Raw genomic sequence first — 13,658 nt, 5'->3', positions numbered from 1 at the left:
TTTGTTTTGCCAGATCACTTTTGTTTGAATGTTTGCAATTTCACTAATGAGAAATAACTTTTAGGAAAGAAAGGCTGATTTTGCCTGTTCTTGCATCCATTCCTCTGGAATATGCCAAAGGAAGGGAAATCATTCAATGCTATTGTTGTTCCTCCTGATTGGATTTCAGTCATATGACCACATTCAAAACATGACATTGAGCAAGGAAACAAAGACAGGATGTGTAATTATATGCAAGTACATAGAAAATTATATTAAAATCACAGACTTTCTGCAGTTTTCTTGCTTCCATCTGTCTATAACAGAAGTACTGACCTGATATACAACGTATAGCAACTTCACAGTGTTAAACACGATTTATCGAGCCTTTAGTGTGCCTAAGGTGCCATTAGGGACATGTATTATTTCAGTTAGTCCTCACAAGAACATTTTGAAATGGGTATTATCCCTACTTGACAGATGTGGCAGTGAGACTTGGAAAGGTTAAAATAACTTTCTCCAGACACATACTGAAAACATGGTGTTGGTTGGATTTGAATTGAGACTTATCTGACTCTAAAACCCGTGATCTTACCCACTCTTCTGTCTCAATCATATTTCATATCTTTCTGTCAGTGAGTTGCATAAGGAAAAAATTTATTCTGTGGTTCTCAGACTTTCTAAAAAGATCAAGTCATCCCATAAACTCTAATTCTTGGTATAATAAATTCTTTGTATAATAAGGCTAGAAAAAAGCTAACCCAGCAACTAAAGAAAGAAACAATCGCAAATAAAATAATTTAGAACTTAAAAATACTATGTGAGAAAATAGTATGGTGATTCTCATTCTGAAAGCCACAGAAAGAGATCTGTAGTTGAAGATTACTGACAGGGGACCTCCTTACACCTATCTGGCAGCCTCACTGGCAGTCATTCCCATTAACCACGTGTGTGCCTGAAGCCAAAGGTTTTTATTTAAAGGTTTCCATAAACAAATTATTACATTTCTAGGGAGAAATAACTCTAGGCTAATTTTAAAATTAACAATATGAACTGCTCAATGTTTCCAGTTTCTTCTAAAATGAAAACTTGGAATATGATAGACTCCACGGATGTGATCCATGCAGTAATCATTTCAAGTATATATAACAGATCTAAGAACATAGACCTTTTTTTCATCTACGTTTATTCATGCCAAGAAATTCTCCTGAAGACTGACTTAGTTTGGCATCTACGTTTTAACACATCAACTACATACTGGCACAGGTCCATCTCCCTTTGTACTTTACAGACAGAAACCAAGTATGCGGCATGTTTCCCTGCAAGATTTTTTTTCAGAGTTTATGCTGCCAAACAAGCATTAAGCTCCTCTAAATTCCAGGCAAGTATGTAACTTTACAGGTACACAGTAGTGCACGAAAATATTGAAGAGAACTTTCTATTCATCCCACTCTGCTAACAGAGCCATTTAATCCTGTCCAGAAATGTGACCATGTTAAACCCTCCTTTGATTCTACGGATTAGGAGGGAGAGGTTACTGCTGAAAAATAAGAAAGAAGGGAAGAAGAAAAGATCATGGCCCCCAAGAAGCAAGAACATGTTATTCAGGTTTCCCAGGGCCCAGCATTTTATGCTGGAGAGGGTAGAAGAGAGAAGAGCTGGAAAGTGAATCCTTTTTACAACAGTGTTCAGGAATTCAGCAAAGTGAGCTTTAATTTCAGACTTTTAAAACTGAAAGAGATCTCAGAGTGTGTGTGTGTGTGTGTGTGTGTGTGTGTGTATTTTTCACTTCTAATGGAAATGAAAGTAAAATGCCCCAAATTCATTTAAAAGTCCAAAGACTATTTTACATGCTAGCTTGATAAGTCTTTAACATCAAAACACTCACCAGGTCATAGTTTTATGAAGCAGTATTTTCTTTTTTCCCTTATTGCCTTTAGGTACTCCTTGAACTAATAATACTCAGGAGTTATTTGAATGCTATTGCTTCACATCACTAAAAGTGTTTTTTAACACAGAGGGGGGAAACCCCACAGACTACATTGTGTCAAACACAATTTATCAGCAAATTAAATTCAAGTATGCATGATAATTCATGAATAACTTGAGGGAAATGGTAACTATGGGATCAATTTGGGACAAAACCAAAAAGTCAGATCTCACCTGGTTTAGTGAAAGATTTGGAAACAAGCTGATAGTTGCTCACATTTAATATTTTGAACATTGAATAGTTTTATGCCATAATATGATGAAGCCTGCAGAGTCTTCCTTCCTGAAAAATCCTTAAATACAGAACAAGGAATTAATAAGTCTAGCATTTCCTAACTACTTCCTTGCTCAAAGAAGAGAGAGAGAGAATAAATAACCACTTAAGATGAGAACTTTCCTTGCTCTACTTTGTCATACAGCAAGTTTTTCAGATGTTAGAGGAAAAATTATAAAGCATAAAGTAAACATCACAATATATATGGTGCATATACAAAGATATATTTATGTGTACCATATGTCAAAGAGAGAAAGTATAGATATTTAATCTTGTTGAAGCCTTACAACTTTCTATATTGGGGTAGATGTAGCATCTATTTTTCAATATTTTTTAATCAACATTTTCAAACTTAAAGTTGAATATATCTATAATGAACATTGGACACCCACCATCCAGATTCAAAACCTGTTAATATTCTGCCATATTTGCATGGGGTATCTTAACACATCTTTAAACTCCATTTTAAACACCAGTCCCTACCCACTAGTGGGATTCACATTGCACCATTTGCATATTTCCAGAGATAGAAACCTTATTATTTCTTAATACATTAAAATGTCCAATGACCACATTTTTTTTTCTTTCACTGGACCAAAATCTGCTTTTCTTGGCTTTCTACCCATTTATTCTAGCCCTGCCCTTTGGAAAGACAAGATCTTTTCCTTCTTCTCTAAGCACCCATTCAAAATCCTCAAGTCTACTCTCACACCACATTAACTCAGATACAAATCTCATCTGTATTTTCTTGTAAATTGAGTACAGTGGGGGGAAAGGATAAGGATAATGTAAAGAGAGGAGGGGCAATAGGCCTTCTTAAGGGCTGTCATTTTTTCCCCATAGGTTTTGATACATAACATTTTCATTTTCATTCAGTTTGAAATAGTCTAAAATTTCAATTTTGTTATCTTCTTTAAACTGTGAGTTGTTTTGAAGTATATGTCTTCTTTTCCAAAGGAAGGGGATCTTTCTAGTTTTGTTTTCATTGTTGCTGTTTCTATCTTATTTGCATTGTAGTTACAGTATAAAATCTGTATATTGCAATTTTTGAAACTTATTTACATTTGTCTTAAGACCAGCATATAGTCATTTTCTTTTAATGTATCCTCAGTACTTGGAAGATCATATATTCTGTACAGTGTTCTAAATATGTCAGTTAGTTCAAAGTTTTTAATCATGTTATTCATATTTTCTATTCATTTCTGAAAATGTACATTTATTCTTTTAATTATTGGGAGAGGTATGTTATACTCTTTTACTGTGTTTATTCATTTTACCCTTGAGTTTTACCCATTTTTGCTTTATCTGTATTGAGGCTATGTGATTAAATGCAGTTAAATTTAGAATTTCTACATTTTCCTGGTGAACTAAACTTTTATCATTACACAGTATTACTTTTTATTCTTTGTAATCTTTTTTTCCTTAAAGTCAACTTTGACTGATATTAATATTGCAAAGCCAACTTTCTTTTGGTTAGTGTTTGCATAGTATATTTTCTTTAATCTATCTATGTCCTTATGTTTAAATTATTTCTCTTGAAACAGCATATTTGGGTGTTGTTTCTGTAATAAACCTGAAAATAAGAGCATTTAATTCACTTACTTTTAATGTAACTATTGATATGTTTAAGTTTAAACTACCATTTTACTATTTGCCTTTTTTTGTTCTGTACATTTCTTGCTTTCTGTCTAAAATGATGGACTATTTTGTATTATTCCATTCTCCCCTGAATCAGACTTGTAGTTTTATACTAGTCCTCTAATGTTTTCCCTAGGGAATACTTTAATTTATCCTTGACTTTTCAAAGTCTAAAATAAATTAGTAGTTTTACCTCTTCTCAGATTATACAAGGACCTTAAAATACTTAAATTCCATTTACCTTACTGCCAACCTATGTGCTATTATTTTCATGTGTTATAATTCTAAATATTTAATAAATCACAAAAGACCTTACTATTGCTGTTTTATAAAGTAAGTATTCATTAAGATTTACCCATATTTATGCTTTCATTGCTTTTCATTGTGTTGGAATTTTGAATTAAAAATAGAAAAGAAAAAGGAATTTAGTATGAATTTGGTGAGTCACACCCCTCATACCTCTCCATTTGGAATTCAGAAAAATATAAGGATCCTGAGGCATATGGGGAAACATTGCACAGAAACATCATAAATATGATTTAATGAAATGGACAGGAAAATACACATAAGAACGTAATATGCTGTGAAGGCAAGAGGCACAAAGACACACTTTATTTTAAAAGTCTTAGGCAGTTAATAATTTGGAGAAGTATTGCCAAGTTGCACTCAGCAAATTTAGTAGTATGCCTCAGTTTAGTGGGCACAAAGGCTGTTTATTGTTGAATGAACAAATATAATGTAATCAGTCTCATACAATTAGGAGGTCACCAAGCCATGCTTGTTATAATTGGCATTGCCATAGCCAGGGGCTTATGTGACCTCAAGTGATGACTGGCCTGAAGGGTAAGCCAGGAATATGTATCCTCTGGTCTACAGAGACTCACTAATCTAGCTGTAAGGCCTCAGGAGGTGTAAGGAGGTGTGCCAGGAATCAAATCACAGTGCTCAGGGAGGGCATGGTGGACTCAGTTGAATGTACTCAGTCTCCATTCAGTTCATCACTCTTCAGGGGTTTGAATCTGGAGCTGAGGATAACAGGAGGGTGGGAGGGGGCAAGGTGAAGAAGTAGGGCACTAGGAATGCATAACTAAAATGTCAGTGAAAAGGCATCCCCTAAGATGGGCATAATTCCTCTGGATGCCAGGTTGAAGTAAGTCCCCAGCTTGTCTTGGATGGGCTTGAACTTTCATGTAGAGTCTTTAGTTACTGGTACTGAGCTACCCTAGACCAAAGACTGATGGTGCTGCTTGTTTCAAATACGGTTTTACCTCCACAGAGTTTAGACTGATGATTGGTTGTAATACGCCAAATACCAGGGTCATCTTTTCCCAGACATTTTTTAATGGCTAATTAAGTTTAAGAAGAAACTTATTCATTGGTATGCCAGAGAACACCCCTGACAACAATCATTTATCAGTAGAAAATGTTTTTTCCTTAAGATTCTAAAAGGAATAAGCTTCACTTTGCCGGTGTGTAAAAAGAGCTAAAGAATGAGAATTAAGGTCTTTGTTTCCTTGCTTGTTCTCTTGTTTTAGCCTATTACCAGTTGGTTGGTTTGGTTTGTGTGTAGTACAGGTGAGTTACAAGTTGATCATTCATGTTCACCAGTTGGTTTTCTCCCTCCCCCACATTTATGAATATTAGATATGAGTTCATGAGGTTAGGTAGACATGAACAACTGTATGTCTAACCTCATCCAATTATCTTGCAAATGAACACCACTAGCCACAAGGCAGACTAGATGGGGGGGGGGGTCGATTTGCAGTGCAAATCTATCATCACTGCTGGTAAAGCAATTCCAAGCACATGTAACATGATTTTTCCATATGGGAGCAACATATTTCAAGGTTCTGTTAGAACCCAGTGCAATGCCAAAGGCTTCCAGGACACTTGATTCACCACTCTCTAAAACAAAGAAATGAACTATCAGGGAGGCTGACATTTGTTGATTTTGGTGATACTTTTGTTTATCATTTAAAGCACACCAAATTTTTAACAATCTGTTTTGCCAGAACAGATAAGAATCTAGAACTATAAATCTACTGCTGGCCATCGATGAAGACAGTCCTCTTTTTTACTTAATATCAGTATTTATTTTCTCCACTAGAACTGCTTAGCTTGGGTGAATTCTAGCTGATAATTTCAGAGGGGTGAAAAGCTAACTAGAACTGGGCATTTGGCCCAGATAAATCTGATTCCAGTACTATGAAAGAAGCAGCAAGGGAAATAGAAAGTCTTTGACAAAAATTGTTGATAATTGGCTAAGGACTGGGGAGGAAAACAGAAGACTTGGAGAGCTATTAATGTTATTCTAATGTAGAAGAAAGACACAAGGGAGGAATCAACACTATACAGATTAACAACTCTCTTTAATTCTAAGAAAAATTATATATTTATATAATATACATGTAAGAAAATTTTATGTATATATGAAATTTACATGTATACAAGAAATTTATATATATGTTGACTACAATAAAACTTCTGTTATCCAGAACTCTTAGCAAATAAGCCTTTCTGGAGACCTAAATTGCAGAGGCAAAATGGAAATCTAAAGTTTGAATTTTTGCTCTATGTGAACTTGGGCAGGTCACACATCAATCTACATTTTGGTGGCATCCTCCTGCCTCATCCAAAAATTGTAGGTAATGTGACCACTTATCCCACAGGGCTGTTATTAGGATTGAAACAGAGGCTTGTAAATCTGATTTCCTAGTCAAATAATAGACGTTTAAATACTGCTAAACATTTACCTATTTTTATACCAGTTAATTTTAGAATTTTAACAAATTTGTATATGAAGTTATATAAAATATTACATACCTTATCCTTAATCATATTTCAATCAACATAATGTCTTGATTACTCAGGTTATCATTGTTAATAGCCATTAATGGGTGAGGCAGCAGTAAAACAGCAATGCCTCAGCACTTGTTGAAATTGTTCCTACCTTCTAGGATTATGTAGAAAAATAAGGTGAATATCCAAATAACTATAAGATCTTCACCAATGAGTATTCAAAAAGTTTCATAGATAAAGTAGAAAGAGTACTTTGCTGGGAACTAATTTACTGTCCTGTTACTAGAAAAGATTAGGACTGATCAGTCTGAGCAGAAGAGTGTCTATCTCAGTCGCTAAGAAGGTGAAGAAAGGAAGGAAGGAAAGAAGGAAGGGAAGGAAGGAAGGAAGGAAGAGAAGCAGCCAGGAGTAAAGTAACACCCCCTTATGGGAAACATGAATCTTGGCTTTTGTTTCTACTTTACTCCATTTATGAAACTAAATTAACATGGTTCGGGAAGATATAATAAGGTTTTAGATCCACACAGATCAAGAAATAGCAGCAACCTGAATTTAACCACTATCTTTTCTTCAACTATCAAATAGTATTTACAAGGCATGCACAGTGTTCCACTCAGAACTGGTAAAGATATGGTTATTTTACTCTAAGGGTTTACAGCCTGGAAACAAAAAGATATATTTTGAAATTTCTGAACTTTTAAAAAAAATCTGTGGCATTATCATTAAGGATAGACGGTCTATTATACAGATGGAGAAACAGAGAAAAAAAGAATTGATGCCAGGGCCCTAGATCACAGAGGTAGTAACAGAATAAAAATAATTTCAGTCCCCTTCCTCTTATTTCAGTGCATTCTCATCAAATACACCATTTGGTCAATGGTGTCTTATTCTAAAGTAGTTCTGAATTATTCCCTAAATATAAAACGGCACAAATTAGAAAAGTTTAAGCAGTCATCCAAAGCATTTAAGGTACATAAAATCTTTGCCCATGAAAACACTGAAGTGACTCCATGTCGTGGTAAGTTATCAAATTATGGAAAGAACACTGCAGAGATTAAAATGTTGCATAAGAGAGAGAAAGCAGCATGAGTCAGGGGTTTGGGAAATATGAGTCAGACTAAAGGGAAGGAGCCAAAAACATAGAGAATGAGGGCCTAAGCAGGGACTTAATGGACACCAAAGAGATGTGGACACAGTTGCCTCCGATCGCTTTGAGAGAAAACCAAATATGCAGTTCCATAGATTGACAGTCTATGATAAAGTGTGATAGAGAGGCTAGGAGTAAGAACGGAGTAAAGATCAGCTGCATTATGTAAAGCAATCATGGTGCCAAAGTCAGCAAGAGAGAGAGACCTACAATAGTATAAATCACTAGAAGGGAGAGTGTGGGCACATTTTTGAAAAATGAGGGAATCACCAAATATTGCCATTAGCTATTCTTATTGCATTAGGATGATGAAATGTGAGTTGATTTATGTGTTGTGATATTTTAGGAAGCACATTCTATTATTCTGTACTTTGATAATGTTTACATTAGGCTGTGTCTACATAGTTCAGAGCTGCTTCCTGTGGTGTTTAATCCAAACTCTAATTCATCTTTAAGGCCTTGAATTTTGCTCATGATTTGAGCTACCATTTTATGAGCACATTAACCAGACTCTGCACCAGACTCCTCATACACAGCACCTCCAGCTGTGATGACTCCAGCTGTCTGCCATTCTTCTCATGTAAACTGCTTTTCTCTTTGCTTTCTAACGTGATCTGCCTTCTGCTTAGAAATAGCCTCCTATTTCTGCCAATCCATGTCCCTTATCTTCTTCAAAATGCAGCTGAAAACTCACCTCCTCAGGCCAGCCCTCCATGACCACCCATCTCTGATGCTGCCTTCTTCTCCTAACTTCTGCACTTCTCCACTCCGTTGTTTTACAGCTATTTCCATTTGCCAACATCTTGCTGATTTTGCTGTGTTTCCTACATCTTGCCTGTTACTCTGCCTTGTAAATGTTTAGTTCCATGAGATAAAACACTGATCCTACTTTCTTTAAACTCTAGGTATCAGTTCTTAGCAAACAATCATGATTCATTCATCCATCTATTGAACAAATATGTTTTGAAAACCCACCATGTTCCATGCACTCTGCAAGGTACTAGGAACACAGGAAAAAGTAATACTTTAGATCCTGTCCTCAAAGAGCTTGGGTTCAGGGCCCAGGGAATGTGTTAACTGACTGTCTGCCTAAAAAACGTAGTGAGTTTAACTGTCAAGGATAACTTACAGATACTTTAAAAAACAGAACAAAAACTCCACTCCCCAGACTACTATTTCCTAGATTTATCAGGAAAATCATGGCTGACCTGAGTAGTTTCCCTTATGAATAAAGCATTGCTTTTACCAGTACAGGTATTGCCACTACAGAGGACTTTCATAAACATACGTGGGAGAGCCAGGGCTTCTGGTGCATCTGCATAGAGATGGATATTCTTGCTTTGAGTTTCTAACATAGTAGTATATTTCAGTGATTCTTATCACGTTGAACTTTCTGGTATTTAAGACAAATAGCAATGCATACAAGTAGAAAAGACAAGCATAAAAGAGTTTCACAATGTAAGCTGATTCTTAAATGACTTCATATAGATGTGCAAATAGAAAAATAACAGGATCTCAAAGTACAACTTTCAAAATAATAAAATCGTGTTATTTATATAAACCGATACATTGATGGTATATTTGAAGCTAGTTCAAAGAAATCCAGTCTATCTCCAACACTAGATAACCTGCTAAGAGCAAAGAGGATAAATATTCTAAACTTAAGTCAGAGAATCCATAAATGAAAATGTAGTCAGTTCATTTACTAGCAGATCCAGCTCAAAGTGTATGATAAAGCATGCACTCAACTCCTTTGGAATAATTTCTTGAAGGGGGTTTCATGCAACTGTGTTTTATTGAATTTCAGGGAGGTTTCCCATCTGAAAGCACTAAAACTAAAAGTGAGTCCAGGTAAGTAGAAAGTGTGTTAAAAATATCGCCAGTCAATTCTAGGTGAGATGAATCCTGTTGCAGTTTTGTTTTTGATAGAGAAAGGAGAATATAGTGGCAGTAAAGATAGTAGTATTTTATTTGGTTTTTTGTTTGTTTTTATTAAATTACTTTAACTCACCTAATATTTTTGTTAAGTAATTCTCAGAAGGTAAACAACCTGGTTCTTAAAAAAGGAATAGGTCCAGGGAGCACAACTTTTATGTTTAAAATCTATTTAATGATATATTAATTCCACTGCAATGTTAGCTTATTTATCAAAGAGGCTTAGAATTGAACGACATAAAAAGTAGGAAGGAAATCACATCAGGAATGTAATGGGGTGGAGGCCATTGGCAGAGGGATGTCTCAGAAAGAAAAGCCACAGTCGCTGGTGAGGCCTGCTTTAGAAAATGTAGCAGCCAGCCCGGGCCCTTGATCTTCTGCCAGCCTGTACTGAGGAAACTTGCCACATCTGAATCTCACACCGCTGTATCTTTCAGAGCTGTTATCACTGCAAATGTTGGCAAATGTTCTTGACATAAAACAATAGGAATTCTGCTGTCATTTCTGCATTAGCGAGTCATAAAGCTCTGAAGAAACCCCAGTAGAAATGTTTTCATCAAGTACATATGAGAAAATAATAAAAGACACAAAAAAAGCAGATAATTTCAAAGCAAGATTGCTGTATGTTTGCATAGTCCATAAAAAGGACAGTCATAATCACTGATTTGAAAATAATAAGAATAAAAAATTTCAAAACAAAAAATAAACAGTAACAAAAAAATTTGCTGAAACTTTAAAACCAGATTCTAAGAATTAGTTAAGTAGATGCTTTTATAGGTTATTATCCAATAAACAGCCATACATCCCTCGAGTATTCTTCATCACCCCTCCCTCTTTCTTTTGGAAAGAATTTCTCTTATCATTTCCACACCCATCTAACCAAAGCCGGTATTCGAGGACAACTCTCTTATAACCTGAACTTCCTACATTATTACACTGGGTAGTGTAAGCACAGCAATTATTTTTGGAAATAAAGAAAGATGAAAGGCAACACACCAAGGGCTAGTCTCTCAGCTTCTTAAAGGGAAGGTAGGATTTAAGGAATAAATTCTAATTACTGATGGCTCATTTTGGTACTGAATTTTGACCCACTCTTTCTTCCTAAGCAAAGTCTACCACAGTGATGATCCAAGCACCCCTAAGCCTGTTTCAGTTGTTAGGCAAAATTTGTCATCTAGGAATTATAAATTTTAGATATTTTTTAGTGAAGCTTAGAGTCTTCAGGTTGTTGGAGAATGCCAAAATTTTATACTTCTTTCACCTGCTATTTGACCTCATAATATGAGAGATTAGAATGAATGCAAAGGTGATGTAGGTAAGGCAAAATTAAATTTCACTTATAAATTATTGTAATATGAATGTACACACACATTTACAGCACAGTTTGATTTCAAAGAAATTTGTTATAACAGGTTTGTATTATGACTGAGCATTCTGTACTTTTCTAGAATGATATTCTACCTACTCCTTAAGGTACATTTAGTAAATTATTCCCAGAAGTGAAATGCTTTGGGAAAATACGTATTTTAAACTACACCAGTCTCTCTCTCCTAGAGGAATACGATCAAATTGAATCCTTTTTATTTTGAAATTTGCAATGAAACGTTTATACATTCACGTTAAAGTTTACAAAAAAACAAATCAAAAAACCCCCACCAACAAGGAATGTGTAATATTAAAGTTTGATTTATACCCAGTTATTGGGCAGATTTTTAGAGACTTGTCACTAGAAATTATTTCGAATGCAATATTTTGGGTGGAAAAGCAAGTATCATATAATTCACTTACACTTTAAAACACAGAAAACAATACTGGATATTCTAATGGGCACATACCTGTATAATAAAAAGTATAAAGAACATCTCAGGGAAGGATTCACACCTACCAGGATGGTAGTAGGTGAGTGAGTACAGGTATGAGAATGGAAGAAAGCTTTAGTTATATCTCAAATGTTCCATTTCTTAACAAAACAAAGTGAGGTGAGGCACACATGGCAAAATGTTAGCATTTGTTAAATCTAAGTGGTACACACTGGCATCTATGAAATTATTTCCAAACATTTGAAATAATTTATTATTTTAAATATTTACAATATAAAAGTATTACAGAGTAAGATTTTAAAATAGAGTGAAAACTTGGTTTCTTTAAGAAAAATATGATGGCAAAATGGAGGAAATATCAACATCTTCGTAACTGACTCAAACTCTTTCTGTGCTGCATGTCTTTAACAGACATAGATGAGTGCACCGCAGGGACGCACAACTGTAGAGCTGACCAAGTGTGCATCAATCTTCGCGGTTCCTTCACCTGTCAGTGCCCTCCTGGGTATCAGAAGCGAGGAGAGCAGTGTGTAGGTAAGTACAACAGTGCACTAAACCAAGTCCTGTCTGGAGCATCTTTAACTGTTTAAACCTCAAGCATTCAGAACAAAGCACTCATCTTTGTTTGGAGAATGATAGTGCTGATTCTTTCATTGACTACCGATCCATTTTCCACATTAACAAGAACTAACCTTAAAGGTAGAGCATATTCTGGATATCAAAGTGTTATTTAAATGTTAAACTAAGCAAAAGCAGAAGTTTGAGGTATGAATGAGATCACAAAAGCAACCTGGAAAATCATTTTAAATTAGTTATTTGGTGCCCTAGCACTAAGACACTGATGGTTTCATTCACTGGTTTTAGCATAGCATAGCTTAGAGGGAAAATGGTGAGGTTCAAATTAGCTCCACCCCTTACTCACTTTGAGATCTTGGGCAAATACTCTATTTCGCTTTTTCCTTTTGTGCTATGGAGATCATACCAGCCTCTGTCTTAGGAGCTCACGTGTAAGAGTACTTAGAACAGAACCGGGTCCTGGGTTGAATAGCTGTGTGCTATCATTAAGTAATGAGTTAACAGACTTGTACTAAACATTTTCTATGTTGCAAAGGGGTGCAGTGCTAGGAATTCAACACACGTGCCCTACTTGAGAGCTCTACTTGAGCTCCCTGAGGGCAGGGGCCAGACCTGGTTTGTGTCACTGCTGTCTCTCCAGTCCCTGAAGAGTGCCCGCCAAGAAGATGGGCTATGCATGTTTTTTGAATGACTGGAAGAACACGGTATGCGGAGGCTGACTGGCAAATAACAAGTAAACTAAAAGTGTTCTGGGCTTAAGCTGGAGGCCCAGCACCAGGATGAAACTCTATAATTGACTCCCTCTGTCCATTGATTTAAATACCACGTCTTACCATAATGTCAGTGAAAAGTCTTTATTTTCCTTTAGGAACAGAGAATATGGGGACAGGCAACCCAGCATCGATTTTCTCCTGAGAATGTGAGCTATTGTCAGGGTATCAATACTGAGCTCCTGGTGGACCCTGGACCTGTTCTGCCTGCCATAGTGCTGTGCCTAGGTGCTGGGGCTAGTGTCCAGCCTCTGAGGAAGGACCAAGGTTTATAGTGGCTGAAGCTGTGACTGAGGAGAAAATTGTGTGGAAAACTCCACAGGCACCAAAGTTTTGCCCACTTTAGTAGTCAGGAAAATAAACGACTGAGGGTATAAAAAGTATAGAAAAAGAACTAACCCAGCCTACTATAGGAAGAATCAAAGTGAATAGAACATATGGTTAGAGCCCTTTATGATGTGGTAGGAGGAGATGTTCTTAAATTCAGATCCAATATCGTGGCTTCCCTGCTATTCCCCTACCCACAGAACCAATACTACATTCCCCAACAGAGCATATAAGGTCTTCCTCAATCTAATCCTTGCCCAGCTCTGTTGTACCAATATCCCTCTCCTGTCAAAAAAACCCTACACTCCAGCTTTGTCCTACTAATTATATTTCCCCAGTACACCACAGTGTCACACTTCAGTGCCTCTACATAAGCTCTTTCAGTACCAGAAACAGGCATTCCT

The 13,658-nt window shown here is 36.1% G+C and overlaps 1 protein-coding gene and 1 long non-coding RNA gene across 8 annotated transcripts in view; one reads left to right on the top strand and one right to left on the bottom strand.

Moving 5' to 3' along the window:
* The window catches only part of LOC106730720, a 391,898-nt gene that overhangs the window by 211,735 nt on the left and 166,505 nt on the right, over nucleotides 1–13,658 (bottom strand). The gene's annotated exons all lie outside the window — the stretch shown is intronic.
* Nucleotides 1–13,658, top strand: part of EFEMP1 (EGF containing fibulin extracellular matrix protein 1) — a 59,098-nt gene that overhangs the window by 30,591 nt on the left and 14,849 nt on the right. For all 4 annotated transcript variants that reach the window (XM_032497586.1, XM_006174464.3, XM_032497588.1 and 1 more), the window contains one exon: nucleotides 11,993–12,115. In XM_032497586.1, the coding sequence (XP_032353477.1) occupies nucleotides 11,993–12,115 (123 nt within the window). The remainder of the gene's footprint in view (nucleotides 1–11,992; nucleotides 12,116–13,658) is intronic.

Source organism: Camelus ferus, chromosome 15, assembly GCF_009834535.1.
Source record: "Camelus ferus isolate YT-003-E chromosome 15, BCGSAC_Cfer_1.0, whole genome shotgun sequence".
Lineage (NCBI taxonomy): Eukaryota > Metazoa > Chordata > Mammalia > Artiodactyla > Camelidae > Camelus > Camelus ferus.
The sequence above is the reverse complement of the archived record's forward strand: the minus strand, read 5'-3'. Positions and strand labels throughout refer to the sequence as shown.